Here is an 18066-nt window from a genome sequence, read left to right as displayed (position 1 = left end):
GAAATATCAGATTGCAAAGTGTGCTGAATAACAGATTACAAAGTGTGTTGAATAATAGATTACTAAGTGTTATGTTTAGTACTGTATGTATAATAATTAAACTTGTACGTAAGGGTAAAAAATTTTTTTCTTTTGCTAACCTGTGGATAACATTCTTCCGAGTTTTCAGGTAACATTTAATTTTGTTAATTGGCAAGAAGAAAAAAGGTGTAAATTCATGCTTTGTATCTTCATTTTTATAGCCTGTGTATAATATTTCTCCGATTTTCGCTCATTAGAATTGCCATTTAGTAGAACCAACAATACAATTCGCAAACGTGATCCCAATAATCAGCACTTACTGTAATTATTTTATGGCACTGGCACAAAAAATAATAATAATAAAAATAAAATAAATGCAGGCTTGTTCGGATTATTGACATTTTGAATTATTGACGTTTTGATTTTCGACGCTCTATTGTATTAAAATAGGAACCCCATTGCACAAGTTTCATTTGGCAGGCCTGTATAATGGAATAACATCAAAAGATAATTTTCAAATAATACTTACTACTTGATTTTCTTCTTGTGATTCTCTGAAAATAGAGGAAAAAAGATGGTTATTAAAGTGAAAACTTCTCCAGCAAAAATTCAGATTTATAATTTTGAGTCTGTTATTTATACAGAAATAACAACCAGTGAAAGAACAGAATAGCACATGTTGTTTCGTAGTCATGCACTACTAATACATCATGTATTCACAAACTGTTAAGCCAAAAATCAGTTTCACCTTAATCAGAATTTTACAGAAAAATTACACTACACCCTCCCCCTTCCAAGTGTGCGTGCATGCATGTGTGCATATGCCTGCATGCAGCATGCACAAAACCACATAAAATTTGGTTTTATAATACAGGTACCCATAAACTGAATTAATATCTAAATCCTCAACTATACAAGGTGCTTTCAAGTTATAAGGTCTATAAATTTATTTCTCATAAAGTGCACAAAATACAGAGACACCACTTACTTCACTTTTGAACATAGTCTCCTAGAAGCTGCATACATTTTCTACACCTGTTCTTCCAAGCTGTGAAGGCCGCAGCAAAGCTATCCTTGGAGGTATGTTTGGCCTAATAGTAAATGGCAGAAGCAACTGTTGTCAGCTAGGAAACCTTCTGCCACAAAGAGCATCCTACATCGTTGGGAACAACCAAAATTCATTACATTCAAGGTCAGGCAAGCTGGATGACGTGGGATAACCTGAATGTTTTCTCTAAAAAAATTTTGTACATTTCCAAAATAATAGGGTGGAGCACTGTTCTGATAGAAATGAACGTGATTCAGTCTGTGTGGGCATTTTTTCTTAAGTGCTGGCAGGAATTTTTTCTTCAGAAATACTTAACGAGTTTCTTGTCACTGTCCTGTCCTTGGATACACAATGTGTGATGATTATTCCATCATTATCCCAGAAAACAGCAACCAGAATTTTTTTTTTTATTTTTTTTCTGCATATAGAAACACAAAACGTTTTGGGTGGAGGTGGATCAGTGTACTTCCATTCAGCACACTGACGTTTCGTTTTTGGATTGAAGAGTGGAATCAGTCTAATCAATCGTGACAATTGAGGAAGAGAAAGATCCATTCACTGCAGCAGCTCAAGTGAGCACTGCACTGCTTCACACAAGTTGACACGACTGTCTTTTTTGTGTGTGCCTTCTTGATAAGTGAAGGATGACATTTCAAGTATTATAAACATAGCATACTGTTTGGGGCACTGCAATCAATGTGACATACTGCACTGTGTTGCAGTCTTCTGAAAACATTCAAAACTAATTGGCAGTTAGACTAAAAGCAGTCCCACACGAATACTTCAATTATTTGGTGAGAAATGAATTTGGAGACCTTTAATTATCTTACTATATAGTTATAGTTAACTATAACTATATAGTAAGATAATTAACTATATAGTATCGGCTACACCAATACTATATAGTTAATTATCAAAACCCATAAGGATTATGCCCTGTGCATTTAATTTTCCAAATACATTACCACCACACCCTTTTGGCATCTCTCATAATGTGGATATAACTTCGCAACTGTGATAATTTATTTATTTATCCCTATTTTGTGTTACAATTGTTGGGAGTTAACAGCAAGAAGGGAGGGAGAACACATAAGCCAGAGGCTTTTTAGGGGGTGTTCCCTTTGAAAAAGATAACAATAAAAACAGATACATCATGAATCGGACATGTTTCTACATTCCATTACAGAGACTTCGTAAACCAACCACACATGTCGCGTGGTTAACAACAGTACTTATAATTACATTGTGAGTACTTTTACAATAACAAGTATGAAAGAAAAAAATTATGAAATAATTGCGTATAGAGTTACAAGCTTTTTGATAGCTATTCTTTCAACTTGTTTACATAGTTTCCAAGCTGGTATGCATTGTGGAAAGTTCAGTGGAAGGTGATTTATATCAGACATTCCTGGTGATGTGTTCAGTTAGGAGCTTCTTGAACCTGTTTAGTGAAATGGCATTTTTGATATTTTCAGGAAGATTATTCCAGGTTTTTGCGCCTCTGTATTTTATATTTTTTTGACCTATGGCTTTTCTAAAAAGCGGAACCTTCAGGTTCGCTTCGTTTCTTAAATTATATCTTATTCCTTCTTCTTCTATTGTTATAAAAAAGGATCTAAAGAGAGGAGGAAAGTTTGGTGTTTTCAAAGCATTGTAGACAAAAACCGCCTCAGCTTTTTGTATCAGTTGGTAGATGCTTAAGAGTCTCGCTTCCTTATATCTCGAAGTCACCGATGCATTCCAGGGAAGGCCCAAAATTGAACGAACACATCGATTGACGATTGAATTGATTCTCCTAAGGTTATGTTGACTGGTCGTACCCCATGAGATGATTCCATATGTGAAGTGAGGCTGTATTAAGGAAAGGAATACTAGTCTGAGAAGGGAAGGAGGTACCCAGGCAGAGGCTCGGGCGAGTATTCCTGCTAGTGACGAAGTCTTCTTTCGTAAGGTGATCATTTGTTTATCCCAACTCAGCTTGTCATCTAGCCAGATTCCTAGAAACTTGGTATCATTCACCCTTTCCAGTTGTTTTCCTTTGTATGTTATTTCGAAATCAATATTTAATGGTTTATTTTTCGTCCTAAACACCATATATTTGGATTTTTCTGGGTTTAGTATCAGCTGATTCTTTTGAAGCCAACTATGCATTTCAGAGAGCAGGGCAGAGATCTTGCATTGAAGTTGGTTAGGGTCTTTATCAGTGATTAGAATAGAGATGTCATCGGCATACGCTACTAGGTGGGAAGATGGAAGATGAGAGAGAAATTCATTAATGTAAAGAACAAATAGGATAGGTCCGAGAAGTGAGCCTTGAGGTACTCCCCTGGAGAAATAAGAAATGTCTGAAAAGGACTGGTTTGTTTTGACGACAAATGGCCTATCAGTAAGGTAGTCTTCAATGAGAAGGTTAATTTTTCCTCTCAAGCCAAGATTGTTGAGCTTGTTGAGTAGGATATTGTGATTTATGCAGTCAAAGCTTTTGATAGGTCTAGAAACAGTGCTATTGCATAGTGACCCTTTTCAAGACAGTCCGTGATCCTAGAGCAGAAGTCAACAATTGCCAGGTCAGTTGATCTTTTTGAACGATAAGCATACTGTTGTTGATGGATAAGCTGATTGACTTCCAGGAAGCCCATGAGTCTGCCGTGAAGAATTTTTTCGAATAATTTTGCAAAAACTGAGAGAAGAGCTATTGGACGAAAATTTGTGATAGAGTTACAATTTTTTCCCTTAGGAACAGGAACAATGACTGCTTTTTTGAATTGAGACGGGAATTTACCAGATTGAAAGGAAAGATTGTAAATATACTTCAGTGGTGTTAGAATTGAGTTAAGGACCTTTTTCAGCAGAGCAGGAGATATTTCATCAAAGCCAGGGGCTCCCTTTTCTTTTAGTTGATGTCCTGCTTCTAAAATATCTTGATCTGAGAGCGGAGCGAGGAAAAAAGAGCTCCTCATTGAGTGCTTGACAGATTCACTCGTTGCATTATCTCTAGAGTCAATTTCGTCTTTAAAAAGGTTATTCACACTTGAGATAAAGTGATTACGGAAGGCTGCGGCTTTTTCGTGGTCATCCGAAATGAGTACCTCGTTCTCAACTACATCTCCAACGTAGCTCTGTGATTTCGTTTTCCTTCCAGGTAGTAGCTTGTCCAAGACTGTCCACTTTTCCTTGCTTGTAATGACGCCTTTAAGTTGGGAACTATAATAATTCCTTTTCTCCGACCTAATAGTGTCGGTGACTTTGTTTCTGTACGTTGTGTATTTGTTTTTATCCGCCTCCTTTCCTGTTTCTCTAGCAATTCTTGCAAGTTTGTCCCTTTTCTTTAGCATGTTACAAATTTTGTTTGACATAAATGGGCATAATTTCCGTCTTGGCCTAGTGGTCTTTTTAATCCCTGGGATCCTGATGTATGACGCGCATTTTTCGTAACTATTTAGGATATGCTCAAAGAAGACGTTCGTCGCAATTTCAGGATCATCTGTGCTAATCACCCCATCCCACGAAGACTGCTGGAGATCATAACAGAGCTGATTGAGAGAGCCTGGAGTCACAGATCTGTAATTGTGCATGATCTCTTCCACAATTTCTTCATTTTCAATTACCATTAAGATGGGACGATGATCAGAAATGGTTGCATCCAGTACTGCATAGGTTAGTGAGCATTCCCCAATTGCGAAGTCAAGAAGGGAATTGTGGGACTCTCCCATTCTAGTCGGGATAATTCCGTCAGTCAGAAGAGAAAAACCATTGGAAGAAATGACATCTAGGAGGTCTTGCACTTGAGAGGAAGAGCTTTGAAGTATGTTAATATTAAAGTCTCCCATCATGGGAGACTTTAATATTAAAGTGATGGCTTGTTGTATTACCTGGGTACCTGCCCATCCACTGATGATGAAGCCGAACAGCTTCGAAACGATCGTCTGGGTGGTGGTACTGCTGAAAATAAATAACAGTAGTCTTCTCTACTCAGAGAAGTGTTATTTATTTGAAGTAATGCAATAGTAGCTATCTCGTTGTGAAGGCAACCACATTATGAGATACAATTAAAATGATGCCCTCTACACTACATACGTAGTTCAAATATATGGGTTAACTATGGTGTGTTTACACCGATACTATATAGTTAATTATCAAAACCCATAAGGATTATGCCCTGTGCATTTAATTTTCCAAAAAAGAATTAGTTATAAATACCCATACTATATACAGGTGACTCCCGCTTAACGCTGATAATTCATTCCAGAAAAACACAGTACTAAGTGAGCGCCGCATTCCCATAAGGTAACATATGTATTTGTGAGTTGCCGTCGGTGCCATAGGATATTTCCTAATCAATAATAAACGGTAGTGAAAAGATGCAAAAATGTTGGTCAAAATATTTAATATTCAAATACTTGTACATATAAAATATTTTGCATTACATACGCATATAATTATGTGGTAACTACTTACGTATCAAAATTAAACTTAAAATTCCAATTAAAATCATGAATTTAATTGATCTAAATTGATTTTAATTAATTTAATTTAATTGATGAATTTAATCATGTAAAATATGTCGATTTTGGGTTGTACTTTGGCCCTCTTTCTAGTAAACTACAAGGGGTTTTAATTTTAAATCCCCCGCAGCGTTACCACCCAACAATAAAGTCAACCGATCCTTCACCGCTTTGAAACCTGGCATGTTTTTTTGTTCTTTCAATAGGAAACTTCTTTTAGGCATTCATTTCCAAAAAATTCCTGCTTCATCTATGTTAAAAACTTGTTGAGAAGTATAACACATAATACACCTCTTCAATAGTTCTTTTTTGAAAGTTTTGGGTCCTTGATCTGCACTTGTGGCTTCTACCTGGATTTTAAATCTATTCAACCAGCCCTTAATAGTTTTAAATGGTTCCACATTTTTTTTTTTTTTTTAGGTGAAGTTCCTTCAGATCATCATATAGGCTAATCTCTCTCTCTCTCTCTCTCTCTCTCTCTCTCTCTCTCTCTCTCTCTCTCTCTTTTTAATTTTTTTTTTTTAATATTTAACTTAACTGCATTCTGCTTTGGATATTACTTTCAATAAAATTAGTTAGTCTTTCCATTTCAATCCTACTAGCCAGCCTAGCCCTAGTTGCTTGCAGTGGAACAGCTGTCTTTCCCGCTGCTAAAATTAATTCTTTATTTTTTATAATTGTTCTTACAGTTAAACTTGCCAGTCCTAAATTATGGCATACATCCGCTTGTCATTGACCAGAATCGATTCGCTTCAAAATGCCTAATTTAATTTTCAAATTCTGTCTTTTTCTTACATTTATAGTCTTTGTACTGCATCCAGACATTGTTGCTTTTTCATTCTTATCCACCATTATTAACTCTTCGAAAATGTAACTGCGTTGGTTGCATTAATTATGATACAATGTTCAAGTAAACTGACACTTACGCACGATATCTAATACTGTACTGAGTGATGACTAGACTTCAGATAAATGCATAAAATGCAAATATTACAAGCAATATACTTGATCGTTTTTTAAAATTTTGATCTCGGAACTACGTAAGAAGTCACTGTACTACAATTAGATTAGCGTGCGATAAAATTTCACTGAGCGTGGGAAAATTTCTCGAGTCGGCGTGGGAAACGTTTTAATACTGTTTTGCTATTAATTTTCAAGCTATTGACTCCATCAAATCAAACAATTTCATTAAATATGCCAAAAATGCAATCAGTAAAAGAGCATTATAGTCAGATACAGGTTATAATATAAGAACAGCATATATAGTGAATCAGCATAAAGCAAACTGCATTATAACAAGGACCTGCTGCATATAAAATTGTGCATCAACAGGGATCTACAGAAGACCTGCCACATTAACTCACTGAAATAGGTATAATCGGTTATTTTTGGAGGAATCAGCCAGTGGATCAATGAATTTCAAAAGACAAGCTGCTTTCAAGTAGACAGAAGAACTTCAGCATGGAATCAAACTGGAGATTGTTTTCATAAAGGGAACATGCCAACCCAACTGTGAGACAAGGGAATACCATGCCAGTGTGATGGTGTAGAATGTTTTCATGGTAAGATAAATTTCCTGATGATTTTCTATTAATGGTATGTTACAGAAGGTGCTTTATTTATTTAATGAGAACCTCAAGCACAAGAGGTATTAGAACCCATAGTACTTAGAACAGTACATGGGTTGAAGGCTGAAAAGATGAAAGAAGGTACTTGTTGACATTAGACTTGAATTTCCATGGATCGTAATTTTCAAGAAATACACACGGAGTGAGGTTGTCGAGAAAACGGAAGTTGAATGACTAAATGAGGAAGAAGTAAGTTTATTCTGTGAGTTGAAAGTTGGACATTAAAAGGATATTAGCTGGTTGCAGCACATGTTCGGACTGGTTTGAAAGAGAGCAGGAATTATAGAAGGCAATTCAGAAGAACAGTGCCCATGGAAGTATCTATAGAAAAGCATGCATCAGAAACAGAATGTTTATGAGACAGAGTACAGAGACTTTCTTAGAGATGAGTCATTAATTGGCCTAACCACCCTCTTTTGAATGGAATCTAGAAGCCTCAGAAATATTTCAGGGAAACTGCCCTAGATGTTGGAACAATATTCCTGGTAGGGCAGATTTGAAATTTGTACAGAGTTACAGTTGTTTGGTAGAAAAGTAACACCCATTTTTTTTTTTTGGTTTTACTGGGCCCTTCCTATGTGGCATTCAATGATTGCACCCTATCCCACTCTTCCTCAAGGCTCCCACCTACTTCAGGTTTACTTTCCACATTCTCTGGGGGGGTATATTTTCTCTGTCATCATCATACCCCCACCATACCTGTTCTTCTCTATCCTATGTGTTTTACTCCCCTCTTTAGGTTACCTCTACTCTTGTCCAGAGTAGAGCCAGCATCATAAATGTTCCTCTACTGTTCTAATATGGCTCCTTGTGCTATGGACAGATGCTGGGAGCTGCCTTCCTTAGTGATTGTGCCTCCCAGTAGATAAGTGGCCAAGATGAACAACACATACTAACACATAACTCACACTCATCTGGCTTTGCAGTCTTGTATCTTCACAATGCCACTAAGTGCAGTTTTTCAGAAATCACTGGTACCACATTACAAACATACTATGTTCACCTCAGGCTGGACACAGAGTTGGGGGGAATCCCAGATGCTGACCTGTAATACTAAAGCTCAGGGTGGACAAAGCCAAGGATTTCAAGGCCACTAATTTAGTACAAAGTACAGATTACCTAAAACCAGACTACAGAAAAGTAACTATAAATCACAGATATGAGAACTATATGCCACTTCTCCAGACTGTTGTTGTTTCAGTACTTTTTTGGCATTGGCCATTGTTATAGTATATTAGATCGATACAGAATAACACAACTTATATCCCAAACTTGATAGCGTAAGGAATAATGTAAAACTAGATAACGTAATACAGAGCACTGTATTATGATGGTATTTTCACCTTGTTGTGGTAATGGGGCTTGTATGCTCTGACAACCTCGAGAGCCATGCCGGCAGTAGCATGGCTACTAGTAGGTAAAACTAGTAGTACTACTAGTAGACCTACTAGTAGTAGTGCTACTAGTAGGTCACCCAAACCAGACGGGTCTTTGTGAGATAGAAGCCAGACTAGGAGAAGGAAACTCCTATTCAAACCAGGATCAGTTTGACTCTTTAGTCCAGTAAGGCAACATACCTAGGAAAAGGTGCTCTAAATAACACCTCAGGGCAAGGGCAGTAGCTCCTACAGTACAGGCAATAAATGGGGATAGAAGCTATCTGAACAGTCACTGTTCTGACAGCTTAGTGATATATTATGTCACAACAGCACTGCGATGCAGAAACCCAGTAGGGAAACTACTGCATTACTATATCCCTAGAACAATCACCATGGCAAGAAAACTACAAGAAGACATACATCGTGATTTGATAACATTAAGAATTGGACTGAAAAACTACAACAAGAAGACATACATCGTGATTTAATGACATTAAGGATTGGACTGAACACCAGAGACAGAGAAGCATTTGCCATGATGGTTGCCAACCTCCATTAGGATATGGCACACAGAGAAGATCAATTAATCAATAAAATTTATTAATCTTATTAAATTTCATTGTTAATTAAATTGTACTTAAATGGAATCATGACCCAGACTAGAGTAGCAAAGCAATGAGCACAAAGTAACGGGAGTGCTGTGGCTCAGGAGAGAACTGAAGGGGGTAATTCTCCAATGCATCAGAGTCTAAAAAAAAAAGTCATCTGAAGTGTTAATGAAATGAGGATCTTACTGGAACAGGACAGGATCTAGCCAAGGAGGATGTGTGTGTGCTAGGTGTCAAGGAATTAGGTGACAACTCAGCGTTCTGATGGGCATCTATGAGAGTTTGAGGTGTAGGGTAGATGCCCTCAAAAAAATTAATATAAGTGGCCCATTAAACTCTCAGCTGCCCAACTCAATGCCAGAGCTCACTCCAGTGCATCAGGCAAAACAGCGGCAATTTCCAAGGCAGAATGTGCTGGTCCCACAGGAGCTAGTTATTGTCGGTGATTCTATTGTCAGGGAGAAGAGGAATATATTATGCAAAAAAGGATAGGTGAAAACAGGTGAAACAGGACCAGGGTATGTCTGCCGGGGGCAAAGGGTGATGACTTTGTAGAGCAGATATCATCATTTAAAGGCACAAAAGGTGATATTGTTGTACATGTTTGCACTAATGACCTTAAGAGTAAGAGATCTGCAGATGTACTTAACATATACAGGTCAATATTGAAAAAAAATCATGAGTTACAGTTAAATTTGAAAGTGTCTGCAGTTCTGCCCAGACACGATAGGAGAGAGTATATAATGAGAGCCTTGTCAATCAAAAAAGCCCAAGAGAGATTGTACTAGGCTCATGGAGTAGAATTTTTCACAGCATGGCCTGTGCTTGTTAGCAGGAGAGACTGCTTCTACAGGAATGGGATACACTTAAATAGAAAGGGTGCAAGAATATTCGTTAATGCTATCGAGGCAGTGTTAGGTGGGTCGGAAAACTGCTAGCTTGGGGGAATTCACAGACTAAAAGACTAATAGTAGCCGGCAGAGGTGAAAGCTGGCAAAGGTGAGGTTTATACAAGGGGATAATCACCTCCTTATCCCTGCTAGAAAAATTCCTGTATACCACTGACAAACCACCATGAGCTACTCTTGCAGGCTTGTCTACGTGCTCTGGTGCATACATGGCTGTGTGATTGAGCATTCATATACTAGATTGGCGTTCACTGTTGGTGCACAGACATGTGTGGGTTTGCTGCCAGTGTTTGTCAAGATTCAAGACAGTTGATTCCAAGATAGGGTGTAGTCTCATGCCCATATAGCAATTCAAGGTCCTTGAATTGCATAATATGTTTAATGATTATAGCCAAAGGTGGTGGCAGAAGTGCCTGGATTGGGTAATCACTTAGTAATTGCGTTTCGGTTTAAGGTCATGGTAGGGCGACCAGAAATGCTCCGCGATTGCGGAGTGGTCAGTATCACAAAGGCGAATTGATCTGTCATGCTCTGCAAGGCACTCTTGAAGTTGTCTCGAGCTCTCCCCTATATAGCAACAGCCACAATCTTTGCAAGTTATGTAATATACCACTCATAAGAGGGGTGACTGGAGTTTTCACATTAGAAATCAGAGAACGTAAGCTCCCACCAAGTAGTTGTATGCATTTTATGCAGTATAAAAGAGGATTTTCGAAATCTGGTCTGATGTGCCTGGATCGCAGGGAATATAGGAGGTAGGCATATTGTTGTGTGGTGATGACAGCCTCTGGCGGGTCGCAAGCTTTTGCGCTTGTAGGAGGAAGCACTTGTCTAATATATGGGTTGGGTAACCACATTCTGGAAATCTCAGTGTGCCTAGCTTTGTTTACACGCAATGTTTATGAACCTGCGAATGATCCACCTATCGAGGTATTGGGATGCTTTGAGTGAAACGTCATCAAACTAGTCTACACATGGGAAGATTCCTGCATTGACTCAGTGGCTATTGCATGCCACGTGCTGTCAACTTCTGCAGTTTGATGGCCTACCTAAGGTTCACAAGCCAAGCAATCCTCTCCGGCCTATTGGGTCCTGCTGCACTCAACCGCACCCACATATGAGCTGTCCAAGTACATCGTGCGAGTCCTTACATGCTGGGAAATACAGTCCACACTGTCACCAACAGCGAGGAATTCCGGTATATCTGAGAGAATTGTCACAGACATTCTCTCAGATATGCCAGACAAGCTGCACTTGCTACCTGGGAGTCAAAAACGCTGATGGAACTGATATTCAGGTGACACTCAAGTCAAGTGGACCCAATTTCTGCGAAGTCCGGATGGTCTGTGACAGTCAAATCCTCTGCTTGCACCTTCAAGATGGTGGGACTGTCAGTAATTCTGGGTATAACCTCCATGCACATGCACATGCACACTGTGGGTGACCACCCAAGTGTGAACCAATGTAAGCAGGGGTTGAGGTATGGCACCCACACCACATGGAGGAATCTGTGTTAGCAGGCAATACTAGGTGGTAGATGACTGTCATCAACCGGTGAAATACCACCACTTTTCTTATTGGAGGCTTGAAGTGGTGGAACCCATGTTTAGTCACCAGAGCTAAGTTCCGGTCAACTCTTCACCATCTCTTCCATCATGCAGTATGATTGATGACTTTTGAGGTTATGATGAACATCATGGCGAGATCCAATATGCCTTACATTTCGAACGTACAGCTCTAAAACGGTGTTCGCAGGCCGGCCGCTAATTAGTACACCGGACCAAACCTATTGGTAACTCTCTAGGAGGCTTCCGGATCAGCTAGTGTATAATCTTGCTACCTCTACTCTGCCAGATAGTGACTGCAGGGAGTCCGAGTAGTGTATGCGGGGATCGAGGCCACGTTATGTCAAGGATCTGGGCATATTCTTACCATGTGTATGACATATCCAAAAATTTCATTACTTCATACAGCATGTCCCACCCACTTTTTCTTACTATTGAATGGAATGCAAATGTGCATGAATTGTCAAACTAATAGTGCAAGCTTATCTGCAAAAAGCTCTAAACCTCCCAAGCACTTCCTAATTCATTTCACAAATATACGTGGTCTCAATTCTAATCTTAACGACATCCATTTCCACCTGCAGTTTGCCAAACCCATGTACTTTTTCTGACAGAATCTCAGTTATCGGTTGATTCAACTACTGCTCATCTCAGATGCCCAAATTATTCGCTATGATTCCTTTTGCCTCAAAGGTGGTACTTGTGCATATGTCCGTTCTGATATTCCCTGTAAGAGACTTGGCAATTTGGAATCTCCTCTCTTTGATCTTCTCTGGCTTAAACTCTTTCTACCTCATTGCAAAATTCATCTGTTGTCTCTACCATTCTCCCAACTCCACTAATCACTAGGAGCTTTTTGACTTCCTCTCTTTGCAACTCGACTTCCTCCAGTCCAACTTTCCTAACAGTGAGGTAATTTTCCTTGGTGATTTTAATGTTCACAACTCCAGCTGGCTTCCGTTTTCTAGTCACACTGACCCAGCTGGTCGAGATGCTGAGGCTTTTGCAATTACTAAAGACCTTGCACAGATTTTTCATTTACCTACAAGAATACCGGAGAATCCTAATCATACAGCCAACACGCTTGATCTTTTTCTCATAAACAACCCTTCTAAGTACACGGTCGAAGTGAGAGGTCCTTTAGGCACTTCAGATCACAACTTGGTGATTGTCTCTTCTCCATTGGAGCCTTTATCTCATGGCTATTCCCTACCGCGTGTTGTTTAGCATTACAAGAATGCAAAATGGGATGACCTGCGAGATTTCTTTTCTTCTTTTCCTTGGTCGGATTACTGTTTCAAAACTTCTGATGTCAACGTTTGCTCAGATCATGTCAGTGAAATTATTCTTGCAGGAATGGTATCCTTTATCCCCACACTCTACTTTTTATTGGAAAGCACATTTATTGGAAAACCTTGGTTTTCCAATAAATGTGCTAAGGCTGTTCAAGAGAAGAATATTGCATATCGTAATTGGCTTGTTTCTAATTCTTCAGTTTCATTTTCTGCCTACACCAAAGCTCGCAACAATTGTAAAGCAGTTATTAATCAGTCCAAACTAGAGTTTGAACAGGCTAAGAGTAGAAAACTTGCTTCTTGACCTAATGGTAGCCGAGCATTCTGATCTCTTGCCAAAGCTATTGGCCGCAACTTTTGCCCATCTCTGCTCCCACCTCTGTCCAAACCAGATGGTTCCGTTGTCACTTCAGCCAAGGATAAAGCTGACCTGCTAGTATCCCATTTTTCTTCCAGCTCATGTATTAATGATCTTGGTAAAACACCTCCCACCATTCCAACACGCTCCATTCAATGCTTCCTGTGGTCTTCCGTCAAAAGGATATCAGAAGGATTTTGATGAATCTCAATGCTAAGAAAGCTCCAGGTCCTGATGGTATTTCTCCACTTGCTCTCAAAACCTGTGCTCCTGAACTTACTCCTATTCTTTGCCGTCTTTTTTCACTTTCTTATTCCAAAGGTGTTTTTCCTTCTGCTTGGAAATTTGCTCATATCCAGCCGATTCGTAAAAAGGGTGACGAATCCCTCTAATCCAATTATCATCCCATTGCAATTACTTCTACTCTTTCTAAAGTAATGGAGAAATCAATTAACCGCCAACTCTTAAACTACCTAGAAACTTCTGTCTGATCAACGATCACCAGTATGGATTCCGTCAGTGTCGATCCACTGGTGATATTCTGGCTTATGTTACCCATTTATGGACTAATTCAATGTTAAGGTTCGGTGAAACACAAGTAGTTGCTCTTGACATCTCAAAGGCTTTTGATCGTGTTTGGCATAAAGGTCTTCTAAACAAGCTTCCATCTTATGGTTTGCCAACTGTTTTTAGTAATTGATTATCCAGTTTTCTCCCTGATCGCTCACTGAGGGTGATGGTAGATGGGTCTCTGTCTTCTAACTTCTCCACTAATGCTGGTGTCACCCAAGGTTCAGTTCTTTCCCCCACTCTTTTCCTTTTGTATATTAATGACCTTCTTCCATTGACTGGAAATCCTATTCATAGCTTTGCCGATGATAGCACATTGCATTCCACTTTCCATTTTGAGAAACCTTGCCCTGTTCAATCAGCTTCAACTTCTCAAAAATCTGCTGCCAATTCCTTAAATGCCGATCTCCAGGTAATTCTCCAGTGGGACAAAGACAACGTAGTTGATTTCAACCCTTCTTAAACTCAGTCTTGTCTCATATCTCACAAAAAGGATTCTTCTGCTCCTATGCTTATCTTTAGTGACACTCCAATTTCTAGGCAAAATGATATATCTCTTTTGGGGATTACCCTAACTTCTAATCTCTCTTGGCACAAGCACATTACAAATATTGCTTCCTCTGCATCTCAAAAACTTGGTTTTCTCTTTCGCTCTCAGTGTTACTTTTCTTCCAAACAGTTGCTCACTCTGTATAAATCGCAAATCCGCCCTGCCATGGAATATTGTTCCCACATCTGGGGAGGTGCCACCAAAACCTCTCTCAGGCTTCTTGATTTCATTCAGAAGAGGGCAGTTAGGTTAATTAATGATTCATCTCTAACAGAGTCTCTCCACTCACTGTCTCATAGACGTACTGTTTCTGCTGCATGCCTCTTCTACAGATACTTCCATGGGCACTGTTCTTCTGAATTGGCTTCTGTAATTCCCGATCTCTCTTGCAAAACTGTCCGAACACGTTCCGCCACCAGCCAACATCCATTTACTGTCCAACGTCAAATTCACAGGACCAACTTTTCATCTTCCTCATTAATTCATTCAACTTCCATTTTCTGGAACAACCTTCCTTCATACGTATTTCCTGAAAATTACAATCTACAGAGGATCAAGTCCAATGTCAACAAATATCTTCTTTCGTCTTCTTAACCTCCAACCCAAGCACGGTACTAAGTACTATAGGTTCTAATACCTCTCGTGTTTGGGGTTTGCATAAAAAAAAAAAAAAAAAAAAAAAAAAAAATTATTTGCCTAATTAAAGAACTTACAATCCCTGAGAATGAGATTATGGCGTTGTTTGATGTCGTGTCTCTGTTTACATCCATTCCAGTCCAACAGGCCGTTAACTGCACCGATTCAAGTGACTTCTGGAGAATGACTCAAACCTACTGAGCAGAACATCGCTATCCACAGAAAACATCTATACTGCCCTCAATCTATGCTTCTCAGGCAGTATCATTACCTTCGGCAATTCCCTTTACAAGCAGGTAGACGGTACAGCTATGGATGCTCCTCTCAGCTCTGTCGTTGCCAATGTCGCTATGGTGGAATTAGAGGAACAGATATTCCTGAGCCCGCCTGTACCTATTACAATGTGGTGCAGATACATCGATGACAACTTCACCATCACCCCACGTGGTTCAGAGACATCACTACTAGAATACCTCAATTCTCTATTGCTATTCATCCAGTTCACTTTAGAACTAGAAGTGAACGGGTCTCTTCCATTTTTAGATGTTCTACTAAAGCAAGTGGGCCCATGCCTGGAAACCTCAGTATATCATAAACCAATGAGGTGTGGGCACTTTACTAACTACAGATTGAGCCACTCCCCTTGTCATCTAAACAGCACTGCCCGCACTCTATTCTCCTGAGCTTGGAGCCATTCCAACTCAGAGGAAGCTAGGTGCACCAAGATTTCCAGAGTAAAAAACTGACCTGGTCAATTGTGGTTACCCACCCCCATATATTAGACAAGTGCTTGGTACAAGCGCAAGAGCTTGCGACCTGCCCGAGGCCATTGTCCCCACTTGACAATATGCCTACCACCTATATTCCCTACTGTCCGGGCACGTCGGACCAGATTTCGAAAATCCTCTGTATATACCACATAAAATGTATACAACTACCTGGTAGGAGCTTATGTTTTCTGATTTCTAATGTGAAAACTCTAATCGCCCCTCTTTTGCATAGCGGAGTGGTATACAGCATAACGTGCAAAGATTGTGACAGTTGCTATATAGGGGAGAGCTCGAGATGCCTTCAAGACCGCCTTGCAGAGCATGACAGATCGATTCGCCTTGGTGACACTGACCAATTCTGCAATCGCGGAGCATTTCTGGTCGACCCACCATGACCTGAACCCTAAACGCGATTACGAAGTGATCGAGCAATCCAGGCACTTCCGCCACCACCTTTGGCTAGAATCATTAAATATATCATGCAATTCAAGAACCTTGAATCGCTGCAAGAGCACAAGACAATACCCTATCTTGGAATCAACTGTCTTGAAGCTGAACAAATGCTGGCAGCAAACCCACACACATCTGTGTACCAACAATGAATGCCAATCTAGTATATGAATGCTCAATCACGTAGCCATGTATGCACCAGAGCACGCACAACTCTTGTATCTGTTAAATTTTTATCTCTAACGTCCATATTCTGTTGGAATCTGTATATGTTATAATGCTGAAGAAAGGGTCCATTTACCCTGAAAGCTCCATTTTTAGTCATTAAAATTTGTCGCTGGATGTATACTGTATTGTTATTTTCTTTTAGTCATGGAATCCAGTACCACAGGCCCTTTTTCATTTATAGGAGGAGTGCCTAGAGGAAAACAGATATGGATATTTAATGAAAACCAGAGAACTGGATATTTGATGAAAACAACCAGAGAACCTTCTACAGGAATGTTTGACAAGAGAAGGAGGGCAACGGACCCCCTGATCAGAAAGCAGTCAAGGAGTTATGGGGTAACCAGTGGAGCAGCAAAGTTTGCCATAATGACCCTAGATAGACCTAGAATGAAAGAAAACCAAGAACACAAAAAAGACATGAGAGACTGGGAGTTTCTGCAGCAAGAAGTACAACAGTCCATCTGGAAGTCCCACAACTGGCAAACACTAGAAATAGATCCACAATTGGATGTTATCTATTGGTACAAGCTGCACACACACACACACACACAGACACATAGTGAAGCAGTTTATCCAGATAATAAGGTACCCCAACACAATCCCAGTTTCCGAATAAAGGAATCAGCTACATGAAGGCTAAGGGCAAAGCCACCACAAAACCCGGCAAAGTAGAGACCTGACTAGATCCTTACCAGCTGCATAACTAAGATGATATCAGGCAACTTGAAGAGCCAGAATATCAAAGCCGATCAGAAGAAGGGGTGTAAGCCCGGACATGTGGGAATGTTTTTGTAATGGGCAGCTCCCAGAACGTCTGTTCAACTCGTATCTTTGTGAAAAACAGTACCATTGTAAAAGAACCAGATATGAGAGTAGTGTAGGTTTGTGTGAGCAGTGTGCATGTTCTGTTGTTATGTGTTGGCCACTTGACTATGCAGAAGCATCAGCCACCTGGAGAGATGAATTTTCGGTAATTGTCCACACTATGGGAAGGTGGATCAGTCCCTACAGGTATAGCTCATGCCATCTCAATACAAGACTCTGACTCACCTGAGGTTTCCAAAAGGTGACCAGATTCCTGTGGGGGACGAATCCCGGAGAATTAAAAAAAAAAAAAAAAAGGTGCTATCAAAATCAACATTAACTAAGACTTAAAAAAAAAAAAAAAAAAAACTTATCAAGTCGCTGCCATGCCCTCATTGGCAACCAATGGGGTTCTGTACATCATTCTTCTATGTTTGAAGGCCCTCGTTGCAAAGTCCTGCAATGCTGAGAAATTGTCAGGTTTCTGTAATAGGAGCTCCAGGTGCTCGTCAAAAATTTGAATGCAGGTGACCAACTGTAGACGGAGATGGTCACAGAGGGCACATTCAAAGAGGATGTGCCACCAAGTTTCACTGGAATCATTGGTGCAGAGGTCAGTGTGAATGCAAGCCCGTTGATACAATTTTACATTCATCGATCCATGGCCTGTGAATAAGAATGAAGTTTCTAGTGCTGGGGATGAGCCATTTCTACACAGATTTGGAGGCAGGATAAGTAACATC

General features: G+C 39.8%; 1 protein-coding gene across 2 annotated transcripts in view; it reads right to left on the bottom strand.

Annotated features, from left to right (window-relative positions):
• The window catches only part of LOC150086924 (F-BAR domain only protein 2), a 726598-nt gene that overhangs the window by 367540 nt on the left and 340992 nt on the right, over positions 1–18066 (bottom strand). For both annotated transcript variants that reach the window (XM_090372823.1, XM_090372824.1), the window contains one exon: positions 551–575. In XM_090372823.1, coding sequence (XP_090228949.1) covers positions 551–575 — 25 coding nt within the window. The remainder of the gene's footprint in view (positions 1–550; positions 576–18066) is intronic.

This window comes from Mastigoproctus giganteus, chromosome 4, assembly GCF_048544385.1.
Source record: "Mastigoproctus giganteus isolate SK-2022 chromosome 4, ASM4854438v1, whole genome shotgun sequence".
In the NCBI taxonomy this organism is placed as follows: Eukaryota; Metazoa; Arthropoda; class Arachnida; order Uropygi; family Thelyphonidae; genus Mastigoproctus; species Mastigoproctus giganteus.
The sequence above is the reverse complement of the archived record's forward strand: the minus strand, read 5'-3'. Positions and strand labels throughout refer to the sequence as shown.